Raw genomic sequence first — 17,042 nt, 5'->3', positions numbered from 1 at the left:
TTATCTTACGAAAGGAAGATTACTAAGGATCTTTTTCATGAAATAGGGCCAGCTTAACGAACGATAAATTATAGGAAAATTACTAAATCTGGTGTAAAATTCGATTTTAAGAGAAAGGAACGAAGTTGTATATTCGAAGGTCTGTAGGATCTAATTCCGATGAATGTTGACGAATGAAAGAAAGAAGAGTAAATGTTGACTGTTTCCATGAAACAGAAAAATCTGGACGGAAACTTATTTATAACAAGACTGTTAAGCACCCAATCCTTGAAACACTTAGTCTACTTTAAAATTCAAGTTTATGCGAGAAACAAGAATCGAAGTAAAATTACGCGCCTCTGGGAAGTCAAGGTTGGTTACAAAATATATCAGATTCGAAGTAAAACATTCAAGGTCCTTGAAACGCGAAACATACAATCTCGAAGGGCTATCGCGTCTATCTATCGTGAAAGGTGGACGTTTGCCCGCCGATGTTTCTTATCTTCACGATTCTTCCTATCCCTTTGAATAACAGAGATTGGATTGTATCGAACGAACTGCCGTGAATTCGACCTTTCCCTTCCACGAAAGAAACCACCCTTTTGTTGCGAGAAGAACCTGACCTTTCCGTTTCTCGTTCTCTTCGAGCAGAATCTTCTTTAACCAGATAAAACTTTTTTCTGGTTAAACATCTAACCTCACCACCATCTTCAGAAATCTTTCTAAATCTCGTCGAAATCGAAAAGTTGTTCGATTCGTCTTTTCCGTAAATATTCCGCGACTGTCAGATCTTTTATCGTATAAATTGTTTCCTTCCGTCGCGTCGTCGTGTTCAGCAGTTTCGAACGCGTTTCACCGGAACGTGACAATTGGCCAGGCTTCTTCGCATTATGAAATATCGTGGAAACGCTCCCCAAATAAATAACTTTAGGGGTGGTTTGACGTCACTCCCGTTGTAAAAAATTCTGGGACTAACGCCATCACCAGAGATATGCTTATGAATATATGGAATAGTATTTTATTGTTAGACCGTGAATATTTATGTGATTATGGGAAAGTTAAAAGTGTAAAATGTATATAATATGAGAAATAAAAATATATAAAGAAATATATAAAATGTATAAAATATCCAAAGCAAAAAATTAGTTATAATGCTTAGCAAGTGAAATAAGTCTCTGTTTAAGTAGACATCTACGCGTACAAAAGTGTAAATTTACATAACATGTATTTATTTATAAGTCGAAGATAATTCTAAAATATAAAACATACCAGAACAAAAATAAGACCTCAGGACGATGCGATATAATGCAAGAGGACTCAAACCAAACAATATCAATAAAACTTAAACAATATCATTAAGTTAACTCATTATCAAGTACTTTTTTTATACGTAATATATCGTAACACTCACACATCCTCTTGTCCTCTATCTCCTAGTCGTTTTCACTGAGTTCAAGAAAACTACGCGGACATTCCCAGTACACATTCAGTCACGTCCACCAGTAGTTTGAGTGGTTGTGCAGTATTGTGCACTCTTCTCTCAACCGTAGTCAAAAACACACAACTCTTCTATATATTCCTAGCACTGCGGATTCAGTTACTTACAATACGCAATCGCACAATATTCCCATTCCCGTGTCATTATAAAAATAATGTAATTTTTCAGCGGTTGAAACCCAATCATTGATAAGAAACAATTATACAAAATTCATATTCTCAGGTTGTTCGAAAAATGAAGTAATTTTCTAGCATTCGAAACTCAGTCATTCGTAACGAACTACTATTAAAAGTAAAATAATCTAGCATTTGAGACTCAATCACCAGCAATAAAAACTAGCACAAAATCTTAATATCCGCGTTTTAGTAACAACAAAATAATCCAGTAACTACACGAATAAACAAGTTCGCAATTTTTTGAAAGTAAATATTCACTTTGAAATATTTTATACGATCGACGTGATTAACTTCGTTTATAGAATTACTAAGTCGTGCGATCATCGCTATTTCACACTTTCGTGTTCACAGAAGCAAGAAAAAAAAACGAGCATCACACTATAGGAAGCGAACGACAATCGAGTTACCCGGTCAGCCGAAAATTCATAAAACTTCTGGTAATCATAGGTGCTTCAGGTTCTCGCGATGAAAATCTACCCTCGTTCCCACAGGCTAATAGCGTTCTTAATGAGGGAACTTCGGTGCCTTGGTGCCAGAACAAGAGGGAGGGAGCGAGGAATCACGGGAGCAAGTAAAATTAACCTACAATTTCATGGGGATCCATTCTCGCTGTTCTTCCGGGCTCTCCACGTCGCAACTCATTGCTTTCTCTAACCACTTCACGCGTATATCGTTCCAATGAAATCGGAGTTTCCACGTGCAAGACAAATAAAAGACAGAGTTTCGTTTCTCGTACTATTCTGATACTAATTCCTTCGACCAATAATATTTCCACGATTCTTCAATCGTTTCCTTTATAATCATTCACGTATATTAATTTAATAATGAATTGCTAGATAATAATCCACACTTGCACTCTTCATATATAAAAAATTTCACTTCAGCTAAATGATATTTTCTTTTATTATTATGATATTCAATTGTTATTATTATACTTGATAGCATGTGACAGTTTGAACGTTTTAGACTTGGTAGAGTTACGAGACAGTGACATAGGTTCTCGAAAGTATATCGGAACGTTATTCACAGAATGAGAACACGCTCGGAGAGCACGATTTGAAAGAAACGTAAGAGAATCACGAACGATCGAGCACGAAGCTAATGTCCGCGCGCTGTCGTTACAGAGACTGCAAGCCCGTACCTTAGGTGGCCTCTTAGCGCCGCGGTTCCCCAGCGAAGCTTTCGAAATTCGGAGGACAGACTACGCCGACGGGACAGTCCAGTTCTGAGACGAGGCTTAACGCTTTGGCAAAGCCAACACGCTCGGAGTGTCACTGTCCTGAGTACGACGTCACGAATTTACTGTTGCATCACGTGTGTTTAGGTAACAAAGCAGAAGAATGTTGAACGAGAGTTCGAATAAAATTTTGTCCATAGGTAACATTCTTATTACATAACAGTATTAAAAATTATAGTAGACTCATCACACGCGATATATAATTTAATAATTATTCATTGTAAATTATACAAATAATTATACGTGCCATAAATTATACAAATTCCATCGACTACGTATTATGATGGTTTTATACTAATGTACTTGTGATTGGTAATTTGAACAAGATCGTAGGTCAAAGTCACCTCGCAACGAAAAGCGTTCATAATCTTAAAAAATATTTTTGAAATAACTCCAACTCTTTAAAGATTCTTCTTCTGGTTGTCCAAGCATATTTGCATAATTTAATAGTACTCTCGTATCACTATAAAAATTTGATGCTACGAGGATGGAATGCATAAAACCTAATAAAAAAAATAGGGATGTGTGCCAATACCTTTCGTAGCTACAGTGAAATAAAAATACCGATAGGAAAAACGCTGAGACGAAACGAAGGCGAAACGTTCCGAAAGGAGGGTGAAAAGGAGAGAAAAGGAGAAGCGTCGGTGATGACGTCACGTTCCGACGCCGTGTGGGCCAATGGTGCAGGGAAGGGGGAGGTTGAACGCCTTTCTGTGATGTCATTGACTACGCTGTATACCTGGTGGGGACACACGAAAAGGGGGTACGAACGATGGAAGGAGGAGGGTGGGCGTTTCAGGAACAAGAGAAGGGGTGGAACACAAGCACTGCTATTCTTAGCCGCTTCAAACACCGTCCTCACGCTCTGCACGGTTGCGTAACAACGCGAGAGAGCACTCTCGAGGAGGTTCTCGCGAAATAGCCACATCTGCTGATGGGGGCCGATCAACAACGATATCGATACTCATCCAGTCGATGATTTCTTCGGAGAGAAACCACCGGCTAACAGTCTCGTGGCAATGTTTGTTGATGTTCGATCGAAAGAAGATTAAAGCTCTTTTTAATCTGAATTGTTTTCCTCGAGAATGCCAGAATGGCGAAGAAAAACATCCTAATGGAAAGCAAAAAGATAAAAATGTCACAGGCGAGAATTTTAGTAATAAGAGATAATTCGAAGATAATGAAGAAGTAAAATGAACATATTAGGAACAGATATTGAATAAAGAAAAAAGGAATTCTATTTTATGAAAATGACACAGGCATGTCAGAAAAGAATTTTAGTGGTAAAAACTAATGTCAAGGAAGAATTCTATTGTTGTAAAACGATTCAAAATCTCCAAGAAAATATTTCCATGATGAATTTGAATTTCAATCGGAACAAAGATCTTCTTAGAATTACGTAAAAGGTGTCCTTGAAGATCCTGAAATTTCGTCAATCTAAGAATCACAACATACCAGAAATCTTAGAATGGCTTTGAATTTCACGTAAGGTGAAGTTTAAATTTACAAACTTGTCGATATGAAAATGCGACACGATATATCGTGGACGGCTACTATATGCATTAGCGTGAGTGTAAAGTTTCCCTAGGCTGACCTTGAGTGTCCTGGCTCTACAACCTTGACGGATTCCGAGAGTATGGAAAATTAATCGATCATACGCCGACTTTGAAACTACTCTCACCGCATGGGCTGCACGCGGGTGATTATACCTATGTTTGATTAAAGGATCCTTGATAGCTTCCTTAGCTGGTCTGGTGGAACGTGCGAGATCTTGGTCACCTAGAATTCGGTCTATAGGCTTCATCGCCCCTCAAACGCTTCTCCAATAAATTGATGAAATTTCGCCCTATATTTGTGTATGAATTCTCCATCTTAAAATTCAAGGAGAATTCATTCGTTACATTTGAATTCTTTACTTATAAAATTCCTTCCTTCTTCAAGCGCTTTGCTAAAATATTATATTATTTATTTACATCGTATTATATACATATCTGTATTTGAATTATCTACTTCGAAAATTCGAAAACAAGAAAAATAGGAACACAAAATATCATATTAATTCAATACTATTTCTACTACGTGAAATTCCACTGTGGAGATATCTTTGGATTATTAATAGGACGATAGAACGTGTGACCCAATCTTAGATCATCTCTAACCCTTTCCGTCTGTAGGTTTAGTTAACTTACTCTGCGTTTACAACTTCCATTTCAAATTATTAACTCGCTAAGCGTTTATAACGCGTATTATTAGTCTAAAGCCTTACAAGATTCAGTACGATGTCGTATCCCATCGTATGAAACCATCTAAAATTCCATACTCTGAAATATCTTTTTGAACAACTTTTTAATCTTTTCTGAAGCTCTAGCAATCTTGCAACCTTTTCTAGGATCTAAGAAATAATTATTTTTTTCTTTTTTTTTTCTATACGAATTATTATGTTACTGGAACCTTCTCAAAGATAAATCCCATAATAAAACTATATTTCCAAGGGTGGAAATTGTTCCGAGTCTCAGCCTCATAATAGTATATAATGTTCCCTCGAATAGCGTTGCTCGAGAGAAGCCTACAGAATAGCAGATTATTCCTCGCCATTGGTCTGAGATGAACAATGTCCATGGGAGTAGTTGGAACCGGAAGAGACTCCGCAGAAACGTCCACAATAGTCAGATAGTCCGGAACAAATATAGACAAAGTGACAACCATTGCACGTGCTGTATTACCCCGGACTTCCTTTATATCGAAGGAAATAATAATATCTAGACATAAATATAATTTTTAAATTGTAACTTTAAATTTTTCTAGCGAAAGTGTAATTTTTATTAAATTCCTGATTCTTGAATTATTATTAATACTGAATTCTTGAAAGTACCTGCAAATTGCCAAGTTTCTTAGCAATCTCGTAATACATTGAAATATCTCGATAAAGAAATTAACAGTAAACTAAGAAGAGAAGTGCTTGGAAACTCAGTTGTATTTCCGTGAAATTCGCTTTAGCCTTTGTTTAGTTTCTAATGGCATAAAACGCCATATGCAGTGCAAGAAGTTAGCGTCAATCGGTGTTGTTACTTGAAGCTTTAATTTAAGACTTCCCCGTGTCATGAAACCGCGTAATAAAGGTTTGGCATTTCAGCCCCCGATCTCGATGGCCATTAATTTCCGCCACATCAATGAAAAGGAAACAGCCAAGGAACATCTTTAATCGGATCGAATGGAACTTCCTGGTCCCGTAACCCTTGACCTTTTCATTCACGCCACCAGAATACAGCCTTCCAGCCCCATAAAAAAGGCCACGGCGTCAATATAAATCATCTTTCATCGTTTTTATTGCTTGTTATGAAGCACGTTTACTGCTATTAGCATTACGTTGCAAAGAAAGATAAATATGTATGTAGTAACGGTATTAATAATTGAAAGTAATTTAAAATAACTTTTTAAAATTGCGAATGTCAATAAAATATTCATCGATTCACTGTTGTTGCGTGTTGTATAAGTAAGATCGTATCATTGCATCGAACAGAATGTATTAACGAATCAATATACATGTAAAGATATTTCGCAGAACAATTTACAGATAGATATAGACACAGATATAGTTGAAAATCTATTGTTTCCTCGAGAAATGACTATATTCTAACACGATCGAGAGTCTAAATACACAGCGGAAAGTACAGAGAATTGGCTCGGAACAGACAAATTCTCTCTACCAAAATGGCACGCGCAGAGTATTAATCTCAATCCCATTGAGAAATCTGTAGAGGGTTTCTAAAACAATAGGTAAGAGACTCTTATGAGTCTCCACCGACATCGATTCTTCAATTACGAAAGAGAATTAAAAAGCAACAGGATGGAACTCATTCCAACTATTGTCAAAATCTGGTGCAAAGTATGCCTAAACGTATTAAAAAATCTCATTGTTAAAAACAATTGCGCTAAATTGAATCAACGAATGTTTCTTGTTAAAGATAAATGAAAAAGACATTCGCAATATTAAGAAATTTGTTAAGTCATCTTCGACGATACTTGATATATTAAGGAATTATTCGTGTCAGCTTTATTTGTACAAAATATTTCTGTTGCTTCTGTTTGTTGTAATAAAACAATATATACAAAGATTACAGTAATTAGCTGAAGTATGTTCTTCGCTGCAACACAGTCAGAGAGATCTACATCTTTCTACATCACCATCGTTCACCTCATTACAGAGTCAAAGAGCGGCGGTCAATATAATCTTCCGATGAGGTTGTGCAAACGAACGATTGATTTTCATAACCCGCGATCGATATTTCTGACGATCTTTCATCGAGCGAAATAAGAGAGAACAATGGGTGTTCGTTTCATGAAACGTGGAAATCCATAACGTGTAACTTGCAGATTCAGTGGAAACATGACGTACTATAATAGACCATCCAGAGGCGGCTGCAGGTGGTCGGAGTAGACTACTTTCAGCCTTTCAGCTCTTTCAGGCTAGCACCTTTCTTTCGTTTCCCTTTGTGCCACGTCGTACGTAGGCTACGTGTGTATCCTATTTTCGCGTTGCTTTCTCGTTGTTGTATCGCAAAAATTCGAGACCTTTCACGTGCCACTTCTTTGCCAGGTATCGTAGAACGGTAGCTGGGATATATCATAAAATATCGATGAGAAAGCACGGAATCAGGTCTATTTTCCTAAATTAGAAATTTTACCTTACATACTTATGCAGATCTAATGACATTCTAAAAATTTGGATACAAGAGACGTGGATATTTAAATAAAAGGAGAAGAACATTTTTTTTCAAAATTAGATTCTTGGTATGGACTGAGTGATATTTCGAAATTTTAATAAAATAACAGAATCACCCCTATGTCTTAAATTTGACAATCTCGCACAACTTTCTGCAAAGCAACCGGTATATAAAAAATAAGAGGAATAGTTCTTTTTTTATGAGATTTATAATATAAATTTAGAAATGTGTTTCACGTACAAGTTTGCTTTGGAAAGGATGATAAATCGCCATTTGAAAAATACCGTTGAAAGAAGCAGAGTCCACTTTACTAAATTGGAAAATTTTCTATGACACGACGGTTGCATAAATCTTGTCACATTGCAAGATGGAAAACAAGGAACATGGATATTTCTAATTTGAAAAAAGCAATTTTTTTTAAATGAGAATGATGCGGTTAGGTTCATAGCATACGAAAGTTGGAATCTCAAGTCCGAGGGGACCGAACCATGAGCATTCGGATGGCCTAACAGACTTCGTGCCACGACTATGATAAATTATACAGTAGTGACTATTGATCTCGCCGCGCCTAAGGTCAGACACTACGGCAAAATCGAGTTCCAGCCAACCATCCAGCCGCGAATAAATTCAATTTTCCCGCTCTAAATAACGGAACGGTTCTTACAACCTGCGAAAAGACCGGTGCTACGATTCCTGTCCACAAAATCACAATCATCAGCCAAATATGTAAATTACTTCTTGTCGATAAAGCCGTCTAGTAAAATCATTGAAAGTTTCGTTCAAAGGAATGAGAGGCTGTCACTTAAAAACTATTGGAAATAGTCTTGTCACCAAATTATTTAAAGCTTAATTTTTTTTTAAGAACGTAGATGTATGTGCAAGATTCTGAAAAAGTGGTATAGTTCCTCCGCACAAAGATATCAAAGCAAACTTATCTCTTGTATTTTTCTAAAATAATTTTTTGTAGATATTCGGTAAGGAAGTAAATTATTTCAAAATTTCAAATTAATTATTTTAGTTACCAAACATAACGCATGAAAAAATTCCAAGTCCCCTGTAATCGATGAAAAAAAGGAAACTTCAATTGACAAGTGTCCTTAATCATTATTTAGACGACGTAAATCGGTAGCATTTCGTGTTCGATCAGCACACATACAGTCCGAAATACATTCTAGTACAAGGAATTATTGAACTGATAAAGTTCGCTAAAGAAATGGGTTATAAAACGTGGTATAGCATAGCGGTAATGATTGTTACGAAGTGAGTCAGTAGGGGAGGCGGTTAATAGCACTGACAACAAGAAGTTTCCAGGATTGACGCAAAGTACTTTAAAGGGAACTTTACAGCTGCTCAGCGCGAAGTTAAAGCACGCAGAACCTATCATTGAATTAATATTTCAATACCACCAACTTTTGTGAGTCAGTATATAATTTCGAAAAATAATTTCCATCGACTATAATATTTTAGCATCTTCTAAAAAGTAACTTTGAAATTCTAAGAAATACAAGAGATTAATTATACCTGAAATGAAACAGGTTAGATGTTGGATACAATGAACATATGAACTTCTCTTAGGAACTATAGCTCGCGAATTTATAAAGCTAGTTGTGCTCTCCGTTCTTCGTCAGATTTTTCACGATAGGTCAGCGCAAGTATCGATTCGTATTTCAGGTAACGAAGAATCGAGAAAATGCTAGAACGTTTCTAATAGAACACTTGGCAAAAGTACAGATCCAAGAAACAATGTCCGTAGGAAGTTAATAGGGTTTGCCAAGACGGGACTAGTCGACACACCGGATAGGAATTCAGGATGTCCGGTATCCCGTTTTCTACGAAGCTTCAACTTGAGGAAATATTGCCAGTTTGCACCTTAAGTTCCTGGCTCGCACTCCACGAAATCTTATAACGTTCATTCTCGTGTTCGAGGAAGAATCCGTTACTCGTTTCCTCATTTCCTCGTATCATCGTAACATCAGTATTTATAACCACTGTAACTAATAATTGCTCTACTCTTCGTCAACTATCCGAATAAAGACGTTTAATTCCACTTGTTTAACTTTCTTAATTATTAATTCAGAAAACATATACCAAGGTGAATTTCCATTCCTGACAGAGTTAAATATTGCTCAGATCGTGAAAGCTTAAATAAAAATTATTCTTTGCATTGGAATGCTCTAAAATCTGTAACGTCGAATAAATTCCAAGGCCAGTGATCAAATTATTCGCATGAATTATTTACCTTGCTGAGCTGATAAATAAAAAATGGCTTTGGTAAATAGAACGAAAAGCATTCATCCCTAGAACGAGGTCTCGTAGTGACATCAAAGGAACTACTAAATCAGAAAGCTTTCGATTCTTTTGAGAAATGAATAAAAATTACGACAAAGTCGATATCGAGGACTGTATTATACATTCCATCGATGGAACGATGATATGCTAGAAGGTATCAAGTTCCACGGTATAATTAATTATGAACAAATTGACGAGTGGGATGACTCACCGTCTTTCCTGTAGTAAAGGATCTCGAAATGTTTTTCGACGCCGGCGGCGAGGGCGTCGCGGAGGGCTGCGACCGCATGGGGCGACGTCATTGGCCCATGAAGGAAGTCGCAGATCGCTGGCCTCTGCATCACTTCCGCCCTCGAAAACCCCGTCAGCCGGCAGAAACCGTCCGAGCAATATATTATGTGACATAGTCCCTGTTGAGCGTTGGCCACTAAAAAACTTCGATCTGCAAAGAACAAGAGAAAGACATTAATTAACAGATGCTACGAATTAATCGATGTCTGTCTGAATTCACTGGTAGCCGCCCATGAATGATTCGCTTACAGGTCAAGTTAACCGACTCTATGAATTATAACGTATATAAAAATAGCAATTGACAGCATCCAGTGAGAATATTATTCTTTTCTAATTTAGCTTATAATATTAATTAAATAATCTTCCGAGAGGCTGAAATATAAATCATCAATTTTGATGCAGTATTAATTAATTAGATTCAAGTATATTAGACTTCGTATCATTTAGTATTATTTTCATATACCTAAGAAAATTTGATACTATAAAAATGAAACGTGTAGAGTCTGATAAAAAGAGCGCTTCCTCGAAAAATAAAGATATGTACCGATAATTTCTATAGCCACTGTGTATTCATAGAGAAATATGATAAATAAATTACCCTTTAATTATATAGACTTTACACAGAGACAGTAACATTTGATGTACTTCTTTTTTTGTAAACATGAACCCATTTATTCCTCAATCTAATACGTTAATGGTATTAACATCATTACAAATATAATATATGGAAACAGAAGACGAAAATATATTAATTTTGGAGTGGAATGAATACACGTGGCATCAAGATAGTTTCTTAGAAACGCGCACCACGCTTTTGTGTCGAAAATATCGAATATTTGTTAAGACATGATAGTGGGAGGAATACATAGCACTTTAAAATAAATTCAAGATTGTTGGAATGGGAAAACAACAAGAGAGCCTCGGTCACAGTGAAGTTTCATCGGCTCATTAGAGTGCGTGGTTGGCATGTCTTCCGAGTATGTCCGAAATTAACTTTTCTTGTTAAGAACTGAGAGAAGAGATAGACAGGCTAACGGGAACGAATGATTCTGAATATATGTACATGTATTTATAGGTCGCCGATTCTTCAAAATTAAGAGGCACAGTAGGAGGGAATCGCGTAGGAGAACGTCGGAAAATTCAGCGATTTTCGTTGAAAGGAAACCATAAACATGTAAGAACGGAACGGAGTAAGTTATTATCATGGGTGCTTTCGAAATGCGTCGCGATTTTACGTTTTAATCGTAGGGAGCTTAGTAAAAGTCTTGTAGAAAGAAAAATATCCTTTTCGAAGACATAGGTTCTTTATATTATTCTTCTTCTATTTGATCGATGAACACGTTAATTGCCACTAGAATTACATATGTATATGTTAGTATACAAATATACTACACGATAGCATTTAATTTTTACGAAATACTATATTGTATTTCCGCACTTTTCCTCCGACGATGTTATTTAAGTCATTCACATAGTTGATAGCTTTTTTAATCCTTGAAATTTATCTTATTTCGATCATTCTAAAAAAATTTGGTAAAAAATCAAAATTTCGTAATCGATTCATTGTGTAGTTCAGGAACTTCTAGAATCATAAAATTAAAAATGAATTAAAGTAAGAGGATTATTGAATGCTTCTCGTAGCATTTTACTGTACCTACTACTGTGTTACCTACAATTTCTGATAACCTCGCGTAATTTTGCCGCGTTATTTCATTATTTAATCCTCTATGGCTTAATAAAGAGACAGCAGTTCGAATAGAATTTGCAAAGCAGGACAAGAAAAGAGCAATAGGAGTATACAGATCGATACGACGTGCAATGTGCAGTCGGTTTTTTGTTCACGAAGTAACGTCCGCGCTTTATTCCCCGTCGACGTCCCTGATTGTTTCGCATCCCTTAACATTCCGTCGATCCAAAGTATTTACAAGCGGTGTACGTTATTCGAAACAATCGAAGTACAGGCTTTGGCGATCGCGCACGATATCCGTGCATGGAAACGGAAACAAATTTGACGAGAACCATTAAAGAAATAAATTTACCAAATGTTTTCAACCCTTGAATGTTCAACGAACTGGAGACTCGCGCAAAGAGAGAGGAAGAGACTGCCGCTCTATCGAGCGGTATTACCTTTCAAGCTTATTTTCCTAAAAATAAGTATCGATTCATAGTACATCTCGGTAAACTATAGTGATTCCCATGACTCCAATGAACATTAAAATCTTCGTGTAAAAATTGAAAAACAATTTCATCTCTTTAGAGTTAAATATTAGACGATACGATCAACTGGATGTTTAAAAATTTAACGTTGATAAAAATATTTTAATCGCTCGTTATTATTTTTGTCAACGATTGTAATAGATTCTTGAACATTTTTTGTGAACGATATGTATATACTTTTTGATAAATCGTATTGCAGACGAAAGATGTGAAAGCGAGCGTGAGAGGCCGCAAGTGCCAGATTTAGCATTGCACGTGCAAATTTACTCGAGAAGAGCCCCTTTGAGGTATACTCGAAAAACGTCCAAAAAGTGTGGCTGAGTTAGGAACGAGGCGAATTAACCGAGGCTTACGACATCCGCAGCAGACAAACTTAATGGTTGGTACGAAAATATTTTATGGTGTACACTCTAAGACTGATGCCGGATTTAGGACGAAGGTCGCAATGGGTACATGCAGCTTCGCAATTTCGCAACTTCAGAATTCCTGTCTGTGTGTGTTCTTTTGATCTGTACTCCGTTTGTTCTATTATAGCTGGTTATTAAATCGAAGACGCCAAGGAAGATGTTCACGCTTAACCGTTGCAGCGGAATGAGATGAAAGTTAATTCGCCGAAGTTTTGAGGTACGTTAATAAAAAATGAAAACTCGAACTTGTAATTTATAATAATAGAAGATGTCGACTATATTAACATTTATTTGAGAAAGCAAATTGATCAATATCAGATTTTGTCAATTTCTCAATTTTATTGCTTAAGTACTAAATTCTGAGAAAGCAACAGCTTGCTTCTATGAATTCGGGTTAGATATTTTTTATATGAAACTTTCGTTCTTCTCTTTAATAGATCGATTCCTCGGAACATTCTGTCCAACAATGCGTACAGGTGCAATGTCAACAAAATCAATAATTCGTGACATATTGCAGATTTTTATACGAAGCATCTCACTTTTTAATTTAAATTATCTCACGAATTGTTGATCTCTTTAAATATCGTAATACGTGAATACTTTTTGACGCAGAATGTTCCAAAGAATCTAAACGCGCAGAAAGAAATACATAATACAGTTCCATTTTAAAAAACGATTTTGACCTTGGCAATAACACGTCCTCTACAAATCCTACAAAAGAACTAATCTCGCCAACTTTCATTTGAAACATCGTTTCTTCAAACTATTACGCGTCCCACCCTATGTATTATATATCCTGATAAACAACAATGATTCGCGTAATCCCAATAAACACAAATAAATTTGTCTTATAAGGATGAAAAAGGAGACAGAAAATTCCACAGCGAAAATAAGGGGGACGGAGTTGAATTTAGGGTGTAGCAACCCCTCACGGTACAATGGCGGTTCCTAACGATGGTCGAAATTCCCCGTGGTGGGGTAGATTCGAGGGCGCGTGAATTCGAAGGCGACGATTTTCAAGTGCGTCGCAAGAGTACCAGACGTCGTACCAGAATCCAAGAGAAATGTCAGCCTCGAGAACGGTCGAATTGCACCGCGTGCCACGGCTACCATCGGTTCACCCTCGTCTCGTCCCCGTTCGATGCTTAAGCATTCTGCGAAGGACAGTCGCGTTTAATGAAGGAAAATTGAAAATGCGCAGGAACGCGCGGCCCGCGGCATTGTTGACCAACGCCAGGGGGAACGTGCTGGATGAAATTATCACGAATATTACGTGACCATCGACAGCCTGTTTAAACATCGACGGGCGAAATCATCGGTTCCGGATGCAACGCGGCGCACGTGATCCGACGTCGGCTTATGAATCGAATCGCGTTGACGCACGTGCAATGGATAAATGCCGTGTTATTTAGGAGCAAATGGCTCGTAGAATCGGACAGGCGGATCAAAAGGTAGAGAAAACTTGTGAAATCGATAGATACAAGTTGGAGCAAACGACGGGTATGTTTGAATGTTTCGGACAGAGGGATAAAATGTCACGAGAAATTGAGTGGAAGAATCGAAGGAGAATATTTCGGCTAGGATAAACATTTCTTGTGATAATGCTATTTTAGGCATTAAACGGTTGGAGAGCGACGTATGGTATATTTTCTATTGCAGTTACTTGTTTAATAGTGGAGAATTTAAAGTAAGAAATTAAATGGACTATCAAAGGGCTACCAAAAATGAGAAAGATCTTTGTAATATCGCTTTCACTAGTATCAATGACCCGAATATCGAAAATATGAAAAATTTGCCATATTTACAAGTGTTATTTTATTTGTTTAACGTGTAGCTCGGAATTTAAAGCGAGCGCGTACGGTTTAAAGAGAACATGTATGATATAAAACGCGCGTTAAATTTTGCAGTTTCCCACAGCGAAACAACCGCGTATTTTGTAACACGAGGCAAGATTAAAACTCTGGATCCATGGTGTCAAAGAAATGATTTAACCTATCCCGTTAACATGTAAATTCATCCGTTTCATTTTCATTTTCTCGTACAGCCTCCGCTACTATCGTTCCTCAGGTATTAATTTCGTAGCACGATAATTCGACTAAAGTGCTAGCAATTATGAAAACTCGCGTAAGAATTGACTACCTAAGAGAGCAGCGAATAAAAGCTGTTTTACTATTACTTGTTAATTAATAGCGCGGCTTAAAGCGTCCTTCGTCTGTCATTAAATATTTGTCACAAATGATGCTGATTCGATGTATAAACGTGACAATGTTTATAAATGTCTTTGCATTCGATTATCCGACTTCCAATTCATTTATCGTATCAGAAAATCTCGTTAATTTCCGCACGAGATAATTTCATCGAAATGTTTAACAAACATATTCGTAGAAATAATTAGAACGTTAACACAACAATATTTGCAGTTTTCTTTTACTAGAGAATCAATATCGTTTCGTTCTGTGATTCTGATTGATCGATAGTAATTACTGGCTAATAGTGAGCGGTGTTGGAAGTGGCAGCTTCGCGTACAGTAGTTTAACCATGATTAATACTCCTTTTCACTATACCGTCCGCAATCAGACTAGCAACAAAGCATAGCTCGACCACAAAGATTAATCGTCGATCATTTTTTGGTGCTTTTATATTTGTTAGGAAATCAAGGCAAAAATCAATCAATGGCAATCGCGAGAGAGAATTTTTTTCCATTTTTGACGTTGCACGATCATCGTAACAATCAGTATTCTGGTCTTCTATCTGGTCTATCTATCTCCTGTCTAATATTCCGATGCAATGATCGAGCTTTGCAATTTTTTAATTCTAAACGTTTAAAAGTTTCGAATTTTGCAAGTTTGAAACTTTGGAATTTTCAAATTTCCAAACTTTGAAACTTTAGAGCTTTTGAACTTTTGGATCTTAGGAGAACTCTAGAAGTCTAGAATTTTTAGATCTTTAAGTTTTCAAATCCTTCAGTAGCCGAAGATTCTCAAATTTCAGAACTGTACGATATCAAAATAGTCAAATTCCACAAATTGTATTCATTAATACTCGGTTTGTGGAAATAGTAGCGAGGATTCGCGATCATTTTCCGTGGGTTTGCACTTCCGGTGACTCCCAGGGCTATCCGGGAATGTATCACGACACGATCAAAGGAATTTTCAAACGGAATCGTTTTAGAAGGCTGTACAATCTAACGGCGCGATTAGGCGGCGTGAAACCCTACGAGGAAACAAGTACGAATCGTGGATAGACTAGGGACAAACGAGACGCGTGGGTTCTTTTTACGAATCTCATTCGCTGTGGCGAGTTTATCGGCCGAACTAGAAATAGATTTTGCCGAGTTCGCATCTGAGACAGGCTCGCAGGGCTGGGCCCTTTGCCAAGGATGTCACTTAGCCGCGAGAACTACTTTGCTATCCGTTTGTTCCAAAATACTGACCGCCCCGGCTCTCTTATCTTTTCGAGTCGCTAAACTGATCACGGCCCTCAATTTCTTCTGTTCCATGAGCATAGATATACATCCGTTTTCAAGAACCGAGGACAAATGCTTGCGATCGTTTGTAAGATAAAGTTCGTAGAGTAAGCGATAAGTGAAAGTGTTAATCGGGAGTATCTGAAAATGGTATAGTTACGGGGTATTCCACAATTTACAAGTAAAAAGGACGAACCTAAATTGGAGAAGATTTAGAAGGGATACTTATCGATGAGCTTGTAGAATATTTCTGACGAATCGATTCTTAAGTCTTTCGCTGTAATGTAAACTAGAAAACTTAAATCTGAAAAAAGTGTTAAACGAATACTTTTGGATTAAAGACTATTTGTTTTACGAAGAGAAAGTAACAGTGGAAAATTATGAATTTTTATGAAAGGGCGCAATTATCGTGAATGTTGAAAGTATGCCAAAATCGAACGTGAAACATCGATTCGAAATCGTTCATCTGCGATTTACATCTAAAAAGAATTAATGTTAATGTAAAAAAGTCTCAAAAGAATATCATCGTGCAGATATCTTAAAATTTCCTTTCGATCTTCCCTATTGAAGTTATAGCGCGAAACATAAATGCGATTTTCTCAAAAGAATGTTCTTAAGGAACGCTATGTTAATTTCTAGCGAAATTTCTATAAAATCGGAGAGCAGAAACTGGCACCGTGTACCAATTCTATCGTAACAAACGACATTTCACGTTTACATAGCCACTCGGTCGGTTATAAATATACGGAATTGGAACT

The 17,042-nt window shown here is 36.9% G+C and overlaps 1 protein-coding gene across 7 annotated transcripts in view; it reads right to left on the bottom strand.

Moving 5' to 3' along the window:
- sei (potassium voltage-gated channel seizure) overlaps positions 1-17,042 on the bottom strand; it is a 142,754-nt gene that overhangs the window by 110,799 nt on the left and 14,913 nt on the right. For all 7 annotated transcript variants that reach the window (XM_069127684.1, XM_069127682.1, XM_069127683.1 and 4 more), the window contains exon 2: positions 10,115-10,345. In XM_069127684.1, the coding sequence (XP_068983785.1) occupies positions 10,115-10,345 (231 nt within the window). The remainder of the gene's footprint in view (positions 1-10,114; positions 10,346-17,042) is intronic.

Source organism: Bombus flavifrons, chromosome 14 (genome assembly GCF_040668555.2).
Source record: "Bombus flavifrons isolate JBK064 chromosome 14, iyBomFlav1_principal, whole genome shotgun sequence".
In the NCBI taxonomy this organism is placed as follows: domain Eukaryota; kingdom Metazoa; phylum Arthropoda; class Insecta; order Hymenoptera; family Apidae; genus Bombus; species Bombus flavifrons.
The sequence above is the reverse complement of the archived record's forward strand: the minus strand, read 5'-3'. Positions and strand labels throughout refer to the sequence as shown.